General features: G+C 52.6%; 1 protein-coding gene across 1 annotated transcript; it reads left to right on the top strand.

Annotated features, from left to right (window-relative positions):
- Window positions 1-4,482: 4,482 nt before the first annotated feature.
- MRGPRD (MAS related GPR family member D) lies at window positions 4,483-8,102 on the top strand. Its single transcript, XM_044682061.1, has 3 exons — window positions 4,483-4,554; window positions 4,743-4,965; window positions 7,120-8,102. The coding sequence occupies exons 1-3, from the start codon at window positions 4,483-4,485 to the stop codon at window positions 8,100-8,102; spliced, it is 1,278 nt and encodes a 425-aa protein (XP_044537996.1).
- The last annotated feature ends 5,902 nt before the right edge of the window (window positions 8,103-14,004 follow it).

Here is a 14,004-nt window from a genome sequence, read left to right as displayed (position 1 = left end):
AAGAGAAAGAAAGAAAGAAAGAAAGAAAGAGAGAAAGAAAGAAAGAGAGAAAAGGAAGGGAGGGAGGAAGAAAGAAAAGGAAGGAAGGGAGGGAAGGAGGGAGGGAGGAGAGAGACTTTCTTCCCATCCTAAAATTGAAATTTCCCCCCCCCCTTCCCTTCCCCAGAGGAGGAGAGGACAAGGTTCCCATAGGGGAGCTAGGATCTGGGGCTGAAATATTTACAAAGAAGCCAAAATGGATCCCATCCCAGGAAGAGTCAGGATGGAGGATCACTGGAACTTCCCACTCCCCAGGACTGAGATCCTGCCCATCTCTGCTTTGTCTCCCAGCCTTAACATCCAGGACCAGGGTCCCACTGAGCCCAATTCCATTCAAGTTCCCACGGTGGCCCTTCAGTTCCTCCTGACTGCACCTCCAGAAGTTGTTCCTGACCCTCCCCTCCTTCCCAGGATGGACCCCAATATTTCCTGTCTGTCAAAGCTCTCAACAGCCTCTACCTAGAGACCTCGGTTGGGGCTGGAGATGGCTTGTGCTGAGGTTGCCTGTCTCAGGGCAGACTTTGCGCCTTTGTGGAGAGAGACAGAGACCTCCCTGCTCCGGACCACATCTGGGGCTATTTCTGCCTGCTTAGCATTCTCTCCATTTTCAATGGAATAAATTCCACACTCATTTATTAATCCCCCAGCACGTGCCAGGCAGTCTGCCAGGCAGGCATTGGCGCAGAAGGGAGCCATCCCTAGTCCTCAAAGAGTTAATGCTCTGATGGGGACAAGGGTCACGCTGCGTCCCCAGATAAGTTCAGCTGACGTATACTCATTCAACAAGCCTGCTTGGGGTCGCTCTCTCAAAGCCATGGGGGCCACGCAGCCCCTTGGGGTTTAGGGTACCTTGAAGGGGCTTGGGGAGGGGCTCTTCTCTACTATTCTGGGCCCCAGCTATGTTTTCCCCACTGAGCAGTGCCAGAGTCTAGAGCCCAGTCCTAGGCTCAGTCAGCATCAATTAACTTTTACAAAGGGACATTTCCTTTGAAGATACAGCAAGGACAAGAGGACCACCAGTCCCTCACACCCACAGCCTCCTGGGACAGGATCTCCCCTCTCCCCTCTCAGGCTACAGGGAGAATGGGCTCACGCTTCACTGACCTCTTACTCAAGTTCTCATCCGAATGTGGCATTGCCCCTGGCTGGGCCCTAGTCTTAGCGAGCTGAGGCTGGTTTCCAAAAGTCATCCCTTGCTCCGGCTGCACAACCCACCACGCGCTCCAGCTCCTGGACTCCTGGAGGCTCCCTCGCCCTCCTGATGCTCCTGACCTTCTACGAGATCAGAGCCTCCAGATTACTGTCTTTGCTTGTAGGGGTCAAAGACTGGGATTTTCTTGGCAACGTGGTTTGTCACCTTCTTCTCTAGTTCATTTGACAGGAAAGTGAGGCCTTCCTCATCTGTCAAATGAACTGGAGAAGAAGGTGACAAACCACGTAGCCAAGAAAATCCCAAATAGAATTACAAAGAGCTGACTGTGACTGAAACAACTGAACAATAACAAAGCCATGTTGAAAAGAAAACAGACCAAAAGAAAAAGAAAGAAAGGAAAAAAGGCCCACTCCAGTCTGCATTCAGACTCCATCAGTTCTTTCTGTGGGGTGGATTCCATTTTTCACGAGCCCTTCAGAACCGTCTTGGATCATCATCCTGATTAGAGTAGCCAAGTCTTTCACAGATGGTCATTGTACAATTCTGCCATTACTATGCACGATGTTCTTCTGGTTCTGCTCATTTCACTTTGCATCAGTTCATCCAAGTCTTTGCAAGTTTTTCTGAAAGCATGCTGCTCCTCATTTCTTATAGCACAATAGCATTCATCAGACGCACATATCATGCCTCGTTCAGCCATTCCTCAATTGCTGGGCATCCCTTTGCTTTTTAATTCTTTGCTACCACAAATCGAGCTGCTAGAAATCCTTTTTTTTTTAAACCCTTAACTTCTGAGTATCAGCTCCTAGGTGGATGAGTGGTGAGGGTGGGCCATGGGGGTCAAGTGACTTGCCCAGGGTCACCCAGCTGGGAAGTGTCTGAGGCCGGATTTGAATCTAGGACCTCCCGTCTCTAGGCCTGACTCTCCATCCACTGAGCTACCCAGCTAGAGTCAGGCCTAGAAACAGGAGGTCTTAGATTCAAATCCGGCCTCAGACACTTCCCAGCTGGGTGACCCAAGTCACTTGACCCCCGTGGCCCACCCTGACCACTCTTCCACCCAGGAGCCGATACACAGAAGTGAAGGATTTAAAAAAAAAAATGAACCTTTCTTGGAATGATGGACACGAGTTCTAAACTGCTGCTGGTGATGGCAGGAGGTGTTTGGGTTTAGAGTGGGAAGGATGAAACTATTGAGAGCAGTTTCTATTTATTTAGCATGTTGAAGCTTGGGAAGGACATCCTCCTTCCCAGATAATACTGGCTAGCAGGCAACACAAGCATCATTTTCTCCATTTTATGTAAGGGTCAGAGAGGATTAGGAACTTGCCCCTAGTCACACAGCTAGTGCAGGGGTGAGGTCAGCTCTCCAGATGCCTCCTGGTCCCCCCTGACATACAGCGAGCAGCTCCCCTTCAGCAGTCAGGACCCTGGGCAGAGAGCAGTCAGTGTCCACCCAGGTAGTTTCCCCGGCTCTTCTCCATTTAGGCCAAGGATCGAGGCCTTCTCGCCACGAGTTCTGGGGCTCTGCCTCTTCCTAACCTCCCCCTTGGGCTGCTTTATTTACTCACGTCTACTTGCACCGGGATTAGAAATCCAGAGTTTCGTTAAATGAGTAAATTCCTGCGATTTCTCCCTCCCGTGTAAGAGATGCTCAGCTTCCCAAAGCCAAGAGATCCCATTCCGTTTGGGCACGTGTGCCGGAACACAGCCTTCCAGCCAACATCGGGTTCACGGGCCGCCTCTGAGCCCGGGCGCAGAACTAGGGAGGCGAGACGGCAGTCTAAACTCCCAAGAGGCACGTGTCCAGGCGGGTCTCTTTGGCTCTTGCTGGGGTCTTTCTTGCCCTCTTACACCACAATAAACTCAAGCTGAATATTCAGTTTTGGTACCAATAAAAATTCTAGAAGAATTGGATCAGGTGCCTCCTGCAGATATGGCAGGGGGGGGGGGCGGGGGGGTGAATTCTGAGCCAACCCAGAGATAGAGGCAATCACAAAAGATTTTGATTACGCGACATTGAAAGGCTTTTACATAAGGAAAATGGGCACAACTAGAATGAGAGGGAAGTGATGGGGGCGGCGGGGGGGGGGGGGATCTTTATAACAAATGCCTGTAATAAGGGTCCGATAGCCGATATACAGAGTCGATAGCAGAATTATAGAAGACCTAAAGCCATCCACCAATGGAGACGCAAAGTAGAGGAACGTGGAGTTCTCAAAAGAATGACAAAGAAGCCTCTAATTCTCTGGAGCAGCTAGGAAATGAGGCCTGGGGCTGCTCTCCATTGGCTAATGGATGTTCACGGAGGGATGCCCACAGCTCCATGAGCAGCAGTAAAAGCCTTTTCCATTAACCAATGGAAGACACCACAAGGTGCCTGGCAAGGAATATTCATTAAAACCCGTCTGGATCTCCTGTTGAAACCGGAGGAAGTAAAGTCGGATCCTCCCAACGTGATCTTAGAAAACACAAAACGGAAGAGAGAAGGTTGACATGTTCAACGGGACGCAGAGGGAAGCCTGAGCCGCAAGAGCAGTCATTCCATTCTCCATCTTAGCATCTTTTTTTTTTTTCATTTTTTTAAACCCTTCACTTCTGTGTATCGGCTCCTGGGTGGAAGAGTGGTCAGGGTGGGCCATGGGGGTCAAGTGACTTGCCCAGGGTCACCCAGCTGGGAAGTGTCTGAGGCCGGATTTGAACCCAGGACCTCCCGTCTCTAGGCCTGGCTCTCCATCCACTGAGCTACCCAGCTCATTTTACAGATGAGGAAACTGAAGCAGGCAGGATAAAGTGGCTTGACTAGGGTCACCCAGCTGTTTGTCTTTTCCTTCTCTGGCTCATTTTTATAGATGAGGAAACTGAGGCAGACGGGGTGAAGAAACGTGATCAGAGTCACACAGCTAGTAAGGGTGTGAGGCCGGATTTGAATTCAGTTCTCCCTGACTGTGGCTCCCTCTGCTTACCCAGAACAAGCATTTATTAAGCACCTGGTATGTGCCAGGCTTTGAGTTCAGAGCTTATTTTACCAATACTGACTCATCAGAAGAAGGGGGAAGAGAAGTTCCTGCTCTATCAAGATATTGGGGACTTCCCTCCCCTGACATCGTCCCGGGATCCCTGGGGCTCTGCCTGAGTGGCAGGAACTCAGGTAGGTCTGACCAAACCATTCCCAAAGGCCCAGGCTACACTTCTGAAAGGGTCTTCCCGGTCTGGCCTCACAGGGATGGAGTCTGAGCCAACAGAACTCTGAGAGGCTGGACGAGCCCTCTGAGGAGGGCCGGGGCGTAATGGCCCTGAACGCCCAGCCTGGGGCGACCCCCGTGACCCATCTGGCTCTGAAGCCCTCTAGGGCAGGGGCAGTGAGGAGGGCTGTGCATGGAGCCGGCCCATTAAGCCCTGCACCACTTAGGGAGTTCCTGGAATCACCCAAACCTAATGGAGGTACTTAGACCCAGCTGGAAGTGGAAGCCGCCTCCCTGTTCCTCCTCGCCTGGGTCCCAGGCTCACCCTCCCCATTAACAGCCCAACACCCTTCCTCCCTTTCTAGAATAATCCTGCCTCCCCTCTCAGGCTGGTCGTCAGCAGGGCCCTGGGGAGTCATAGGAGGAGGCCTGATAACGGACTTCCCTTCTTCCTCACCGACCCGAGACGGGCCGTCCTTCCCAGGCTGGACCGGGGGAGCAGGCACTGCCAGAGCCCAGAAGGTGGGGGGCACCCCGGGATCTCCAAGCACCCAGAGGACCTCCTGCTGAGGATCATGGAAGGTGCAGGTGAGAGGACGCCTTGATTCCAGTCACTTGTCCATTTCTGTTGGGTTTGGGTCATCTTTAGCTCCAATAAGCTCCCAGCACTGCAGAGCTTCCCCACAGCCCGCCTGTGAGGCAGAGAGGGCACGATCATTGTTCCCATCTGACAGGGAGGGAAACTGATCCTCAGAGAGGGGAACCAGAGGCCCCAGCTCCAGGGTCTGCCCTCCTTGGGTCACTGCCTCTCCCATGGAGGTTGTAAACTTCTATTCGTTCAGAAGCCAAAGAAGTGGGAAACCCGAGAGCCTGGCAGCGTTTCCCACCCTTTAGCTCGATGACAAAAATGAAGGGGAAGGAAACAAATTAGTATCAGGGACACAGCCATGAAGGAGGCTGGTGGGGAAGTACAGACGTGGCCTGCAGCCCCTGGGATGATGAGGCTCCGAGGGATCCCTCCCCGGCTCCCAACTAAAGGAAGATCCAATTAGAGTCAGGTAAACTCCACCATACAGTCTCCTTTGCCATCTGGTCCCTGGGGAGGAAGGGGGCGACTCACAAAAGCTGGGCTCATCCGTAATACGAGGGTCCCAGACTTGGACGCCCCTCCATCTGCCCCTCCATCGATGCCACCCTGAGCCCAAATATCCCATGACTGGTCTTTCTGGATACGTGGAAGCAGCCCTAGTGATGCTCGCCTCCCCTCCAGGACCGAGAGAGTCTCTTCCACTATCTGTTCCCAGATCTGGGTCTAGGAGAGAATGTGCTATTCCTCAGGCCGGGGACACCACTCGGGACGAATCTCCGTCAGTGAGAGACTTGGAAATGGGGTCTTTACCTGCTTACTTTGGGAGTCTAACCCCCCCCCCCCCGCAAAATCCCCTCTAGAGACAGAATGATCCGGACGCATCAAACAGAGCCAACTGCTACTTTGCCTCATGTTCTGTAGAGACCCAGCCTTCCCTCGGTTCCAAGGCAGAAGAGAGGTAAAGGCTGGGGAACTGAGGCTGAGGGACTTGCCTAGGGTCGCCCAGCTAGGAAGTGTCTGAGGCCACATTGGAGCCCTTATCTCCAGGCCCAGAGCTCTATCCACCGGCTGTGACCATGGATAGCTGAGAAGACCTTGGGGAGACCAAGCCAGGAAGATGTGGGTGGGAATGGAGGAGGGGAGGCGAGAAGGAAGAGATGAGAGTAACTCCTAGAGGGCGATCCCCACGGGGTGGCAACCACGGCTCATGCCCTGGTACTTACCTCAACTGCCCATGGTCGGTCCTCCAGATGCCCTCCTCACCCCCTAGTGTAGAAATGATAATAAATAATGGAGACAGCAGGGATGTTATAATAAGTCCAAATGATTGTGGGTCCACACACTGGGGTTTAGGAGAGACACGACCTGGACAGGGAGACCAGAGCAGCCAAGCTGCTCCTAACTGACAAAGGGACTGTTGACCAACTGTCACCCCTGGGCCTGAGGCTTTGAATCCAACAGGCAAGTAAAGGTTTTAACAAGTTTAATTATATTTAACTAAAATAGAGGTGGGAACGGGATTTCTAGACTTAAACCCTAAAAGATAAACCCACAGGGCAAGGGGAGGACTTATTCTACTCTAATCTAAGTGATCCAGCAGGCAGGGCCCAAGGAGCAGAGCAGTCTCTGGGGAGCTGATTCAAGCCTGGAACCAGCCAGTCTTGAACAGCACAGCTATGGATCAGAGGGGTGGCTTTGAGGGCTCTCACAGTTTTCCAAAGAGGTTCACAGGATGCCAAAATCCTAGGTGGTCCAAGATACCAAGAAGAGTGAGTGAACTTGAGGTGCTGCCCACCAGGTCTCAAACTCCTCCTCTGCTTGGCTCTGCTCTGTTGTTGCTGGAAATCCACCTCCACTCAGGATCCCAAGGAAATCAGGAAGCAGGGCCTGAGATCTCCATGGGCTGGCAACAGTTTGCCCACCACTAATGGAGTCTCTCTCTCAGGGCACAAGACACCTACTTCCTCCTCCTTCATTCTATCCTAGAATGCTCCAGGCTTATCAATTAACTAATCTTCCCCACAACACTAGTCAAGAGGGAACGAAGGCGGCCTGGAGGACGGGATGGCAGAAAGGGAGACGCTTCCCCCAGAGAAGCCAGATGGGGGTCGGGCTTCTCCACGGGTCACGATCCATTTCTGTCTCCTTCTCAGGGGCAGAGACATCCTCCGGCAGCACCGTGATCCCAGAGGCCGCCATGAGGACCACCGCCGGAGCTACTAACTCCAGCAGGGACCAGGAGACTCCCCACCAAAGCCTGGTCATTCTGGCCCTGGCCATCTGCCTGTGCGGGCTGCTGGGGAATGGGGTCATCATGTGGTTCCTCTGCTTCTGCATGAAGTGCACCCCCTTCTCCATCTACTCCCACAACCTGGCCATTGCCGACTTTCTCCTCCTCTTCAGTACGATGCTCCTCTTTATTCTCGAGAGGCCCGAGTTGGCTCTCTGGCCCCAGAGTGTTGCTAAAGTGTTTGAGAGCATCAGATATTTTGCTTACGTGCTCGGGCTGAGCCTCCTGACGGCCATCAGCGTCCAGCGCTGTGTGTCCGTGGTCTTCCCCGCGTGGTATCGGCGTCACCAACCAAAGCGCTTGTCTGCCCTTGTGTGTGCTGGGCTCTGGGCTCTGGCCACCCTAGAGACAACGGCGGCCGCTTATTTCTGTATCCTGCCAACAAAGGAGGATTTGTGTCCCGGGGTAGCCTGGGCCTCCGTGCTCTTGACTTTGGGGGGCTTCACTCCAGTGATGTGTGTGTCCAGCGTGACTCTGTTTATCAAAGTCCAGAGGAGCCTGCCGCCCCGCAAGCCGGCCACCCCCTACAGCATCCCTCTGGTCACTGTCCTGGTGTACTTGGTCTGTGCCCTGCCCCTCGCCCTCTACTGGTTCTTCTTTAAATGGTACCTGTGGGACGAGAGGCGGAAACAAGTTTTCTACAATGTGGCCAGATTCTTCTCTTGTGTCAATAGCACAGTCAATCCTTTCCTCTACTTCCTGGTTGGAAATAAGGAAGCAGAAACTCTGCCAACCCCTTTGGGGACCACTTCAAAGGGTCCTGGAGAGAGAGAAAAGACCCCCAGGGTGGGGGGAGAAAGTGGGGCTAAAGGGACCATTGGCCAGCTCTCCGGAGGAGCTGCCTAGTCCCGGGCCTGCCCTCCAGGCCCCTGGGATTTGTCCTGCCCAGCTGCACCCCTCCATCCAGCTCGGGGCTGGGCTCTGCTCCCTCATCTTCTCTCTTCCCCCAATCAACCAGCACCCACTAGGAAAGCCCCTCATGCAGCCAAATGTACCTTAAGGGCTCCCTCCTGGAGGGACCGTGGAAGCTGCACAGGTTCCCAACCTTTTCAGCTTTGGGCCCCCTGTTGAATGTTCCCCCAGATCCACAGACCCCCCCCCCAGGAAGAGGTAGCACCCATGTGCCAGGAGTATGCCCTGATGGGAAAAGCATGGCAAAAGCCGGATAGATTGAGTGGCACTTTTTCATCAAACCACATGTCACCTCTCACAACAGCATCTACACACAGCATACAAAGAACAATGTGGTCTTTTCTTTTAACTCCTGGCCTTTTGCCTTAGGATCAATACTGGTTCTAAGGCAAAAAAGCAGTAAGGGCTAGACAATGGGGGTTAAGTGACTTGGCCAGGATCACACAGCTGGGAAGTGTCTGAGGACAGATTTGAGCCCAGGATCTCCCATTTCCAGGTTTGGCTTTCAATCCACTGAATCACCCAGCTGTCCCAGAATAATAAATTCTTTTGCGACATTTAATCAGTTTTCCAAAGTTGTTTTTTAATTTTTTTGTTAGCTTTTTAGTGTTTTTGGCAAGGGTGGGGTTGAGGGGTATGGGGTTTTCTTTGGTTGTTCTTAAGTCTTTTCACTTTTAAAGACAAGGCTAGAAAGGAAGGCGAGACCCAGACTTTGCAGAGCCCTGCACTCCTTGTGGTGGCAAAAATTGGAAAATGAGGGGATGCCCTTCAATTGGGAAATGGCTAAACAAATTGTGGTATCTGTTGGTGATGGAATACTATTGTGCTAAAAGGAATAAAGAACTGGAGGAATTCCATGTGAACTAGAAAGACCTCTAGGAACTGATGCAGAGTGAAAGGAGCAGAGCCAGAAGAACATTGTACACAGAGACGGATACACTGTGGTACAATTGAATATAATGAACTTCTCTACTAGCAGCAATGCAATGACCCAGGACAATTCTGATGGACTTATGAGAAAGAATGCTGTCCACATTCAGAGAAAGAACTGCGGAAGTAGGAACCCAGAAGAAAAACAACTGCTTGATCACATGGTTCAGTGTAGATGTAGACTCTAAACAATCACTCTATTGCAAATATTAATAATATGGAAATAGATCTTGATCAGTGTAGACTCTAAACAATCACTCTATTGCAAATATTAATAATATGGAAATAGGTCTTGATCAATGTTACACATAAAATTCCATAGAATTGTTTGTTGGCTATGGGAGGGGGTGGGAGGAGGGAGGGAAAGAATATGAATCATGTAACCATGGAAAAAATATTCTAAGTTAATTAATAAAATGAATTTAATTTTTTTTAACCCTTGTACTTCGGTGTATTATCTCATAGGTGGAAGATTGGTAAGGGTGGGCAATGGGGGTCAAGTGACTTGCCCAGGGTCACACAGCTGGAAAGTGGCTGAGGCCGGGTTTGGACCTAGGACCTCCTGTCTCTAGGCCTGACTCTCACTCCACTGAGCTACCCAGCTGCCCCCTATGAATTTAATTTTTTAAAAAGTGCCTACCCTTTGACCCAGCCATACCACTGCTGGGTTTGTACCCCAAAGAGATAATAAAGAAAAAGACTTGTTCAAAAATATTTATAGCCATGCTCTTTGTGGTAACAAAAAATTGGAAAATATGGGGGAGTCCCTCAATTGGGGAATGGCTGAACAAATTGTGGTATCTGATGGGGATGAAATACTATTGTGCTAAAAGGAATAACGAACTGGAGGAATTCCATGTGAACTGGAACGAACTCCAGGAATTGCAGAGTGAAAGAAGCAGAACCAGGAGAACATTATATACAAAGATAGATACATTGTAGCACAATCAAATATAACTGACTTTTCTACTGAGGGACTTATGAGAAAGAATGTATCCACATCGAGAGAAAGAACTGTGGGAGCAGAAATGCAGAAGTAAAACATAGGATTGATCACATGATTTGATGGGGATATGATTAGGGTTTTGATGTTAAAGAATCGCTCTACTGCAAATATAAATAACATGGAAATAGCTTTTGAATAATAATGCATGTATAACCCAGTGGAACTGCTTGTCAGCTCCGAGATGGGAAAGGGAAGAGGGATGGGAAAAATCATGAATCATGGAACCATGGGAAAATATTCTAAATTTAAAAAATACCATAAAAAAATTTCTCCCCTGACCCTTTACTCCCACGGCCCCCCTCTCCTACCCCTTTCCCATGCAAACAGAATGAACAGATCCAGGAAAGCAATGCTGGTGCCTGGAGAGAGGAGAGATCGCCAGGGACAAGTTTGGCACCAAGAAGAGACCCCAGAAGACACTCCATCTCTGCCAAGGTGGAGGACCACAGGTGTGTGATGCTGCCCATGACATCATATGCTTTGTTTCTCGTCTAACAATTTTCTCCTTTGTTTTTGCCCTCATTTACTCCAAGGGATGCCTGACAATGTCCTGCCATAGCCCTGGAGCTCCCCTCCTTGGTCCCCTCTCACCAGTGTGAGACGATGTGGCCTCCTAGTCAGCTCTCGCCCAGGCAAAGACAGTTTTTGAGTTTCTCCTTGTTAGCCTGATGCTTAGTGCTGTAGCTGGCACATAGTAGGTATGTAATAAAGTCTCCTTCATCCATTGGTCTGTCCTCTTTTCATTGCCAGAACAAAGATCGGCATTTCAAATGCCTCCATGTCAGCACACAGCCCCCTCGGATGCCAGTGAGAAAAAGTAACTGGCATTAGCCAGTTTTCTTCATGCAGTCAGATGGGCACAGGAGTCCTGGGGGTGGCAGCAGACCCCTGACCCCTAGACCTACTTCCAGCCCAACCATCATGGCAAGACAACACCCACAGAGAAGGAGCCAGCCCTCCTTCCCTAGCCGCCACCCAAAGACAGCTGATAGTTTGCAATGGCAGGCAGAGGATTTGATAGTTGATCCTGGAGGTACTGGGGAGCCATTGGAGTTCATAGAGTTGGGGGAGGAGTGGTCAAGCGAAGCTCTAGAAAACTCACCTTGGCAATGGCCAGGAAGATGGATTGGGAAGCCAGAGGGGGCAGAGAGACCCATTCAAAGGGGATGCGGGCTGGGACCAAAATGGTGACCGGATGAGTGGAGATGCGGGACCACAAGAGAGATGCCTGAACTGTGCCCCCGCTGCCCCGCGGGAGGGGTCCTTTCAGCCAGGGCTAAACAGATGTTGATTGACTGACTATTGGCCACAGGCAACCTCAGATGAGGGTTTGTGAGTGCCCGAGTCAAGTGTGGTCTGTAGCGGGCTCAGCGGTGGAGTATGAGGAAAGAATCCTATAAAGCAAACTCTAGGCAGGATCTAGCAGAAATAATCCCTGGGGGAGTCCCAGCATTGAGGGGGGCAGGAAAGGCTTCTCGTAGCAGGTGGCACTCCGAGGAAGCCAAGAGGAGGAGATGAGGAGGGGGAGCAGCCAGGGCAAAGGCTCAGAGCGGAGACGGAGCATCTTGTTCAAGGACTGGCCAGGAGGCCGGGGTCATCGGATTTGAGAGTATGGAGAGGAGGGGAGCAGTTTGGTGGCTCGGTGGACTGAAAGCCAGGCCTAGACACAGGAGGTCCTGGGTTCAAATTTGACCTCAGATACTTCCTAGCAGGGTGACCCTGGACCAGTCACTTCACCCCATTGCCCAGCCCTTACCACTCTCCTGCACTGAAACCCATACATAGTCCTGATTCTAGGGTGGAAGGGAAGGACTTTTTTTTTTTTAAAGAGTCTATACCTTTCATGGCACCAGACTTCATTCATTCAGGGCTGATTTATTAAGCACCTACTGTGCGTGGGATGCTGAGGAGGTGAAGACCAGTCAAGGGAGACGCCTGCCCCGAGGAGGTTACGCTTCTCTGGGGACACAGGGAGGACACAGATCACGGGAGGAAAAATCGGGCGAGGCTTCACCGTAGGAGGGGGCCCCCGAGCCGAGCCGCAGAGGGAGCCAGACAGTGCGGGACAGACCCTGGACGCGGCCTGCGAGATCCAGGAGCCGAGCGAGCGTCCGGTGGGGGGACAGGAGTTACGGGGTGAAGCACGGCGGGGCGGGGCGTCGTTTGGGGAAGATGAATGATAAGGAGGGCCGGAATCCAGGCCGGACTCCAGGCCGGACTCCAGGCTGGAGCTGGCAGGCAGGGACTTTGGGGTGTGGACAGGCAGCTCCGTTTAGGGCTCAGAGTTCCAGTTCCTACGTCTGACTCACTGAGCAAAGGAAGGAGCGAGGGAGGAAACGCTTCAGTGCTCAGTCACGAAACCTTCCCCCTGGCACCGGGGGGGGCCTCCCGGAACGGCTGCCCCCACCCTGGGGCCTGGGCCGGGCTCGGCCTAATGGGCCTAAGCCTGAGTGCTCGGGAGAGGGCCTTCCAGCCAGGGTTTCAGGAGCAAAGGGCAGGAGAGGCGCTGGCCGTGCGCCCTGAGAGCTCCCCACCGTCCATTTGGCTTCCCCAGGGCAGGCCAGGGCAGGGCTGGGAGCTGGGCCGGGTCCATTAGAACCCGCCTCACTTTCCGGTTTCCTGCAACCACCCAAGGCCTAATGCAGGTACCCTGCGGGGCCCCGGCCCGGGCCGGCCTCTTCCCCTCGGCCCCCTTTGGGAATGGACGCACACCATTACGCCGTCCATTTAACACTCTGCGCCCCGCCTTGGGAAGGCCCCTTCCCACTTCGGAGTCTCAGTTATTCATTTAATCCACACCCGCTCAGGAAGGCTTTGCTGTGGGCCACCCAGTGGAAGAAGCTCCAGAGGCCCAGAGAGGCCGATGGGGGGCCTGCCAGGGCTGCGGGACGGACCGTCCCTCCCCGGCTAGACGGGAGCCTCCGTCGTCTCCAGCCCCCAGACGGGAAGGTCCCAAGTGACGAGCCGGCCTCGAGGATCTCCAAGCACCCAAGGGGAGCCCCAGGAAGGTCCAGGTGAGGGCAGACGCCTCCGGTCACTTCTCGCTGCCCCCGAGTCCTCTTGCCCCTCAATGGCCAAATCTCCCCCAGAGCTTCCCAGATTCGTCTCCCTCGTTGGAGGCTTCAAAAACAAAGGCAAGAGCAGAGGGGTCAAACCTGCAATGAGAGGGGCAGCGAGGCGGCTCAGGGGAGGGAGAGCCAGGCCTGGAGAGGAGGTCCTGGGTTCAAATCTGCCCTCGGACGCTTCCTAGCCAGATGACCCTGGGTAAGTCACTGAACCCCCATTGCCTGGCCCTGGCTGCTTCTCTGTCTTAGAATCAATACTAAGAAGACAGAGTTTGCTTTTGAATGCAATTGGGAAATATTTAACAAACTAAACAAAACTATATTAAAGCATACATATTACTTATTCATAGGCGGCTTTCTTTGTTAACCCCTCACCTTCCATCTTAGAGTCAATACTGTTCATTGACTCCAAGGCAGAAGAGTGGTAAGGGTAGGCAATGGGGGTCAAGTGACTTGTCCAGGATCACTCGGCTGGGAAGTGTCTGAGGCCAGATTTGAACTCAGGACCTCCCGTTTCCAGGCCTGACTTCAATATCCTGAGCCACCCGGCTGCCCCCTCAATATGTGGTTTTTGAGTCAGTACAAGGTCCGCAGGGATCCTCCCGATGGCGTGGGGCCCCTCTTCTCGGATGAGGCCCCCCGTCCTATGGGGAATGCTAGAAGGGGTCTCCGATGACCCTTCCAGGAACGGAACGGAATGGAGAGTGGCCTGGGGGCTGCTCACTGAGCACAGGGAGCCTTGGGGAAAGGGAGAATCTGCAGAATGGGTGTCTGGAGACCAGCCAGGGATGTGCCGGGAACTGAGTGAATCCTGGAGGGCTAACCGTGCAATCCA

This window comes from Gracilinanus agilis, chromosome 6 (assembly GCF_016433145.1).
Source record: "Gracilinanus agilis isolate LMUSP501 chromosome 6, AgileGrace, whole genome shotgun sequence".
Lineage (NCBI taxonomy): Eukaryota > Metazoa > Chordata > Mammalia > Didelphimorphia > Didelphidae > Gracilinanus > Gracilinanus agilis.
The sequence above is the reverse complement of the archived record's forward strand: the minus strand, read 5'-3'. Positions and strand labels throughout refer to the sequence as shown.

Excerpts from the sequence above, each read along its gene's own strand:
- MRGPRD (XM_044682061.1), top strand. The coding sequence starts at position 4,483 with ATGGCCCTGAACGCCCAGCCTGGGGCGACCCCCGTGACCCATCTGGCT. Across the intron at positions 4,555-4,742 it reads AGCCCTCTAGGGCAGGGGCA|AATAATCCTGCCTCCCCTCT; the intron begins GTGAGGAGGGCT and ends CTCCCTTTCTAG. Across the intron at positions 4,966-7,119 it reads GAGGATCATGGAAGGTGCAG|GGGCAGAGACATCCTCCGGC; the intron begins GTGAGAGGACGC and ends TCTCCTTCTCAG.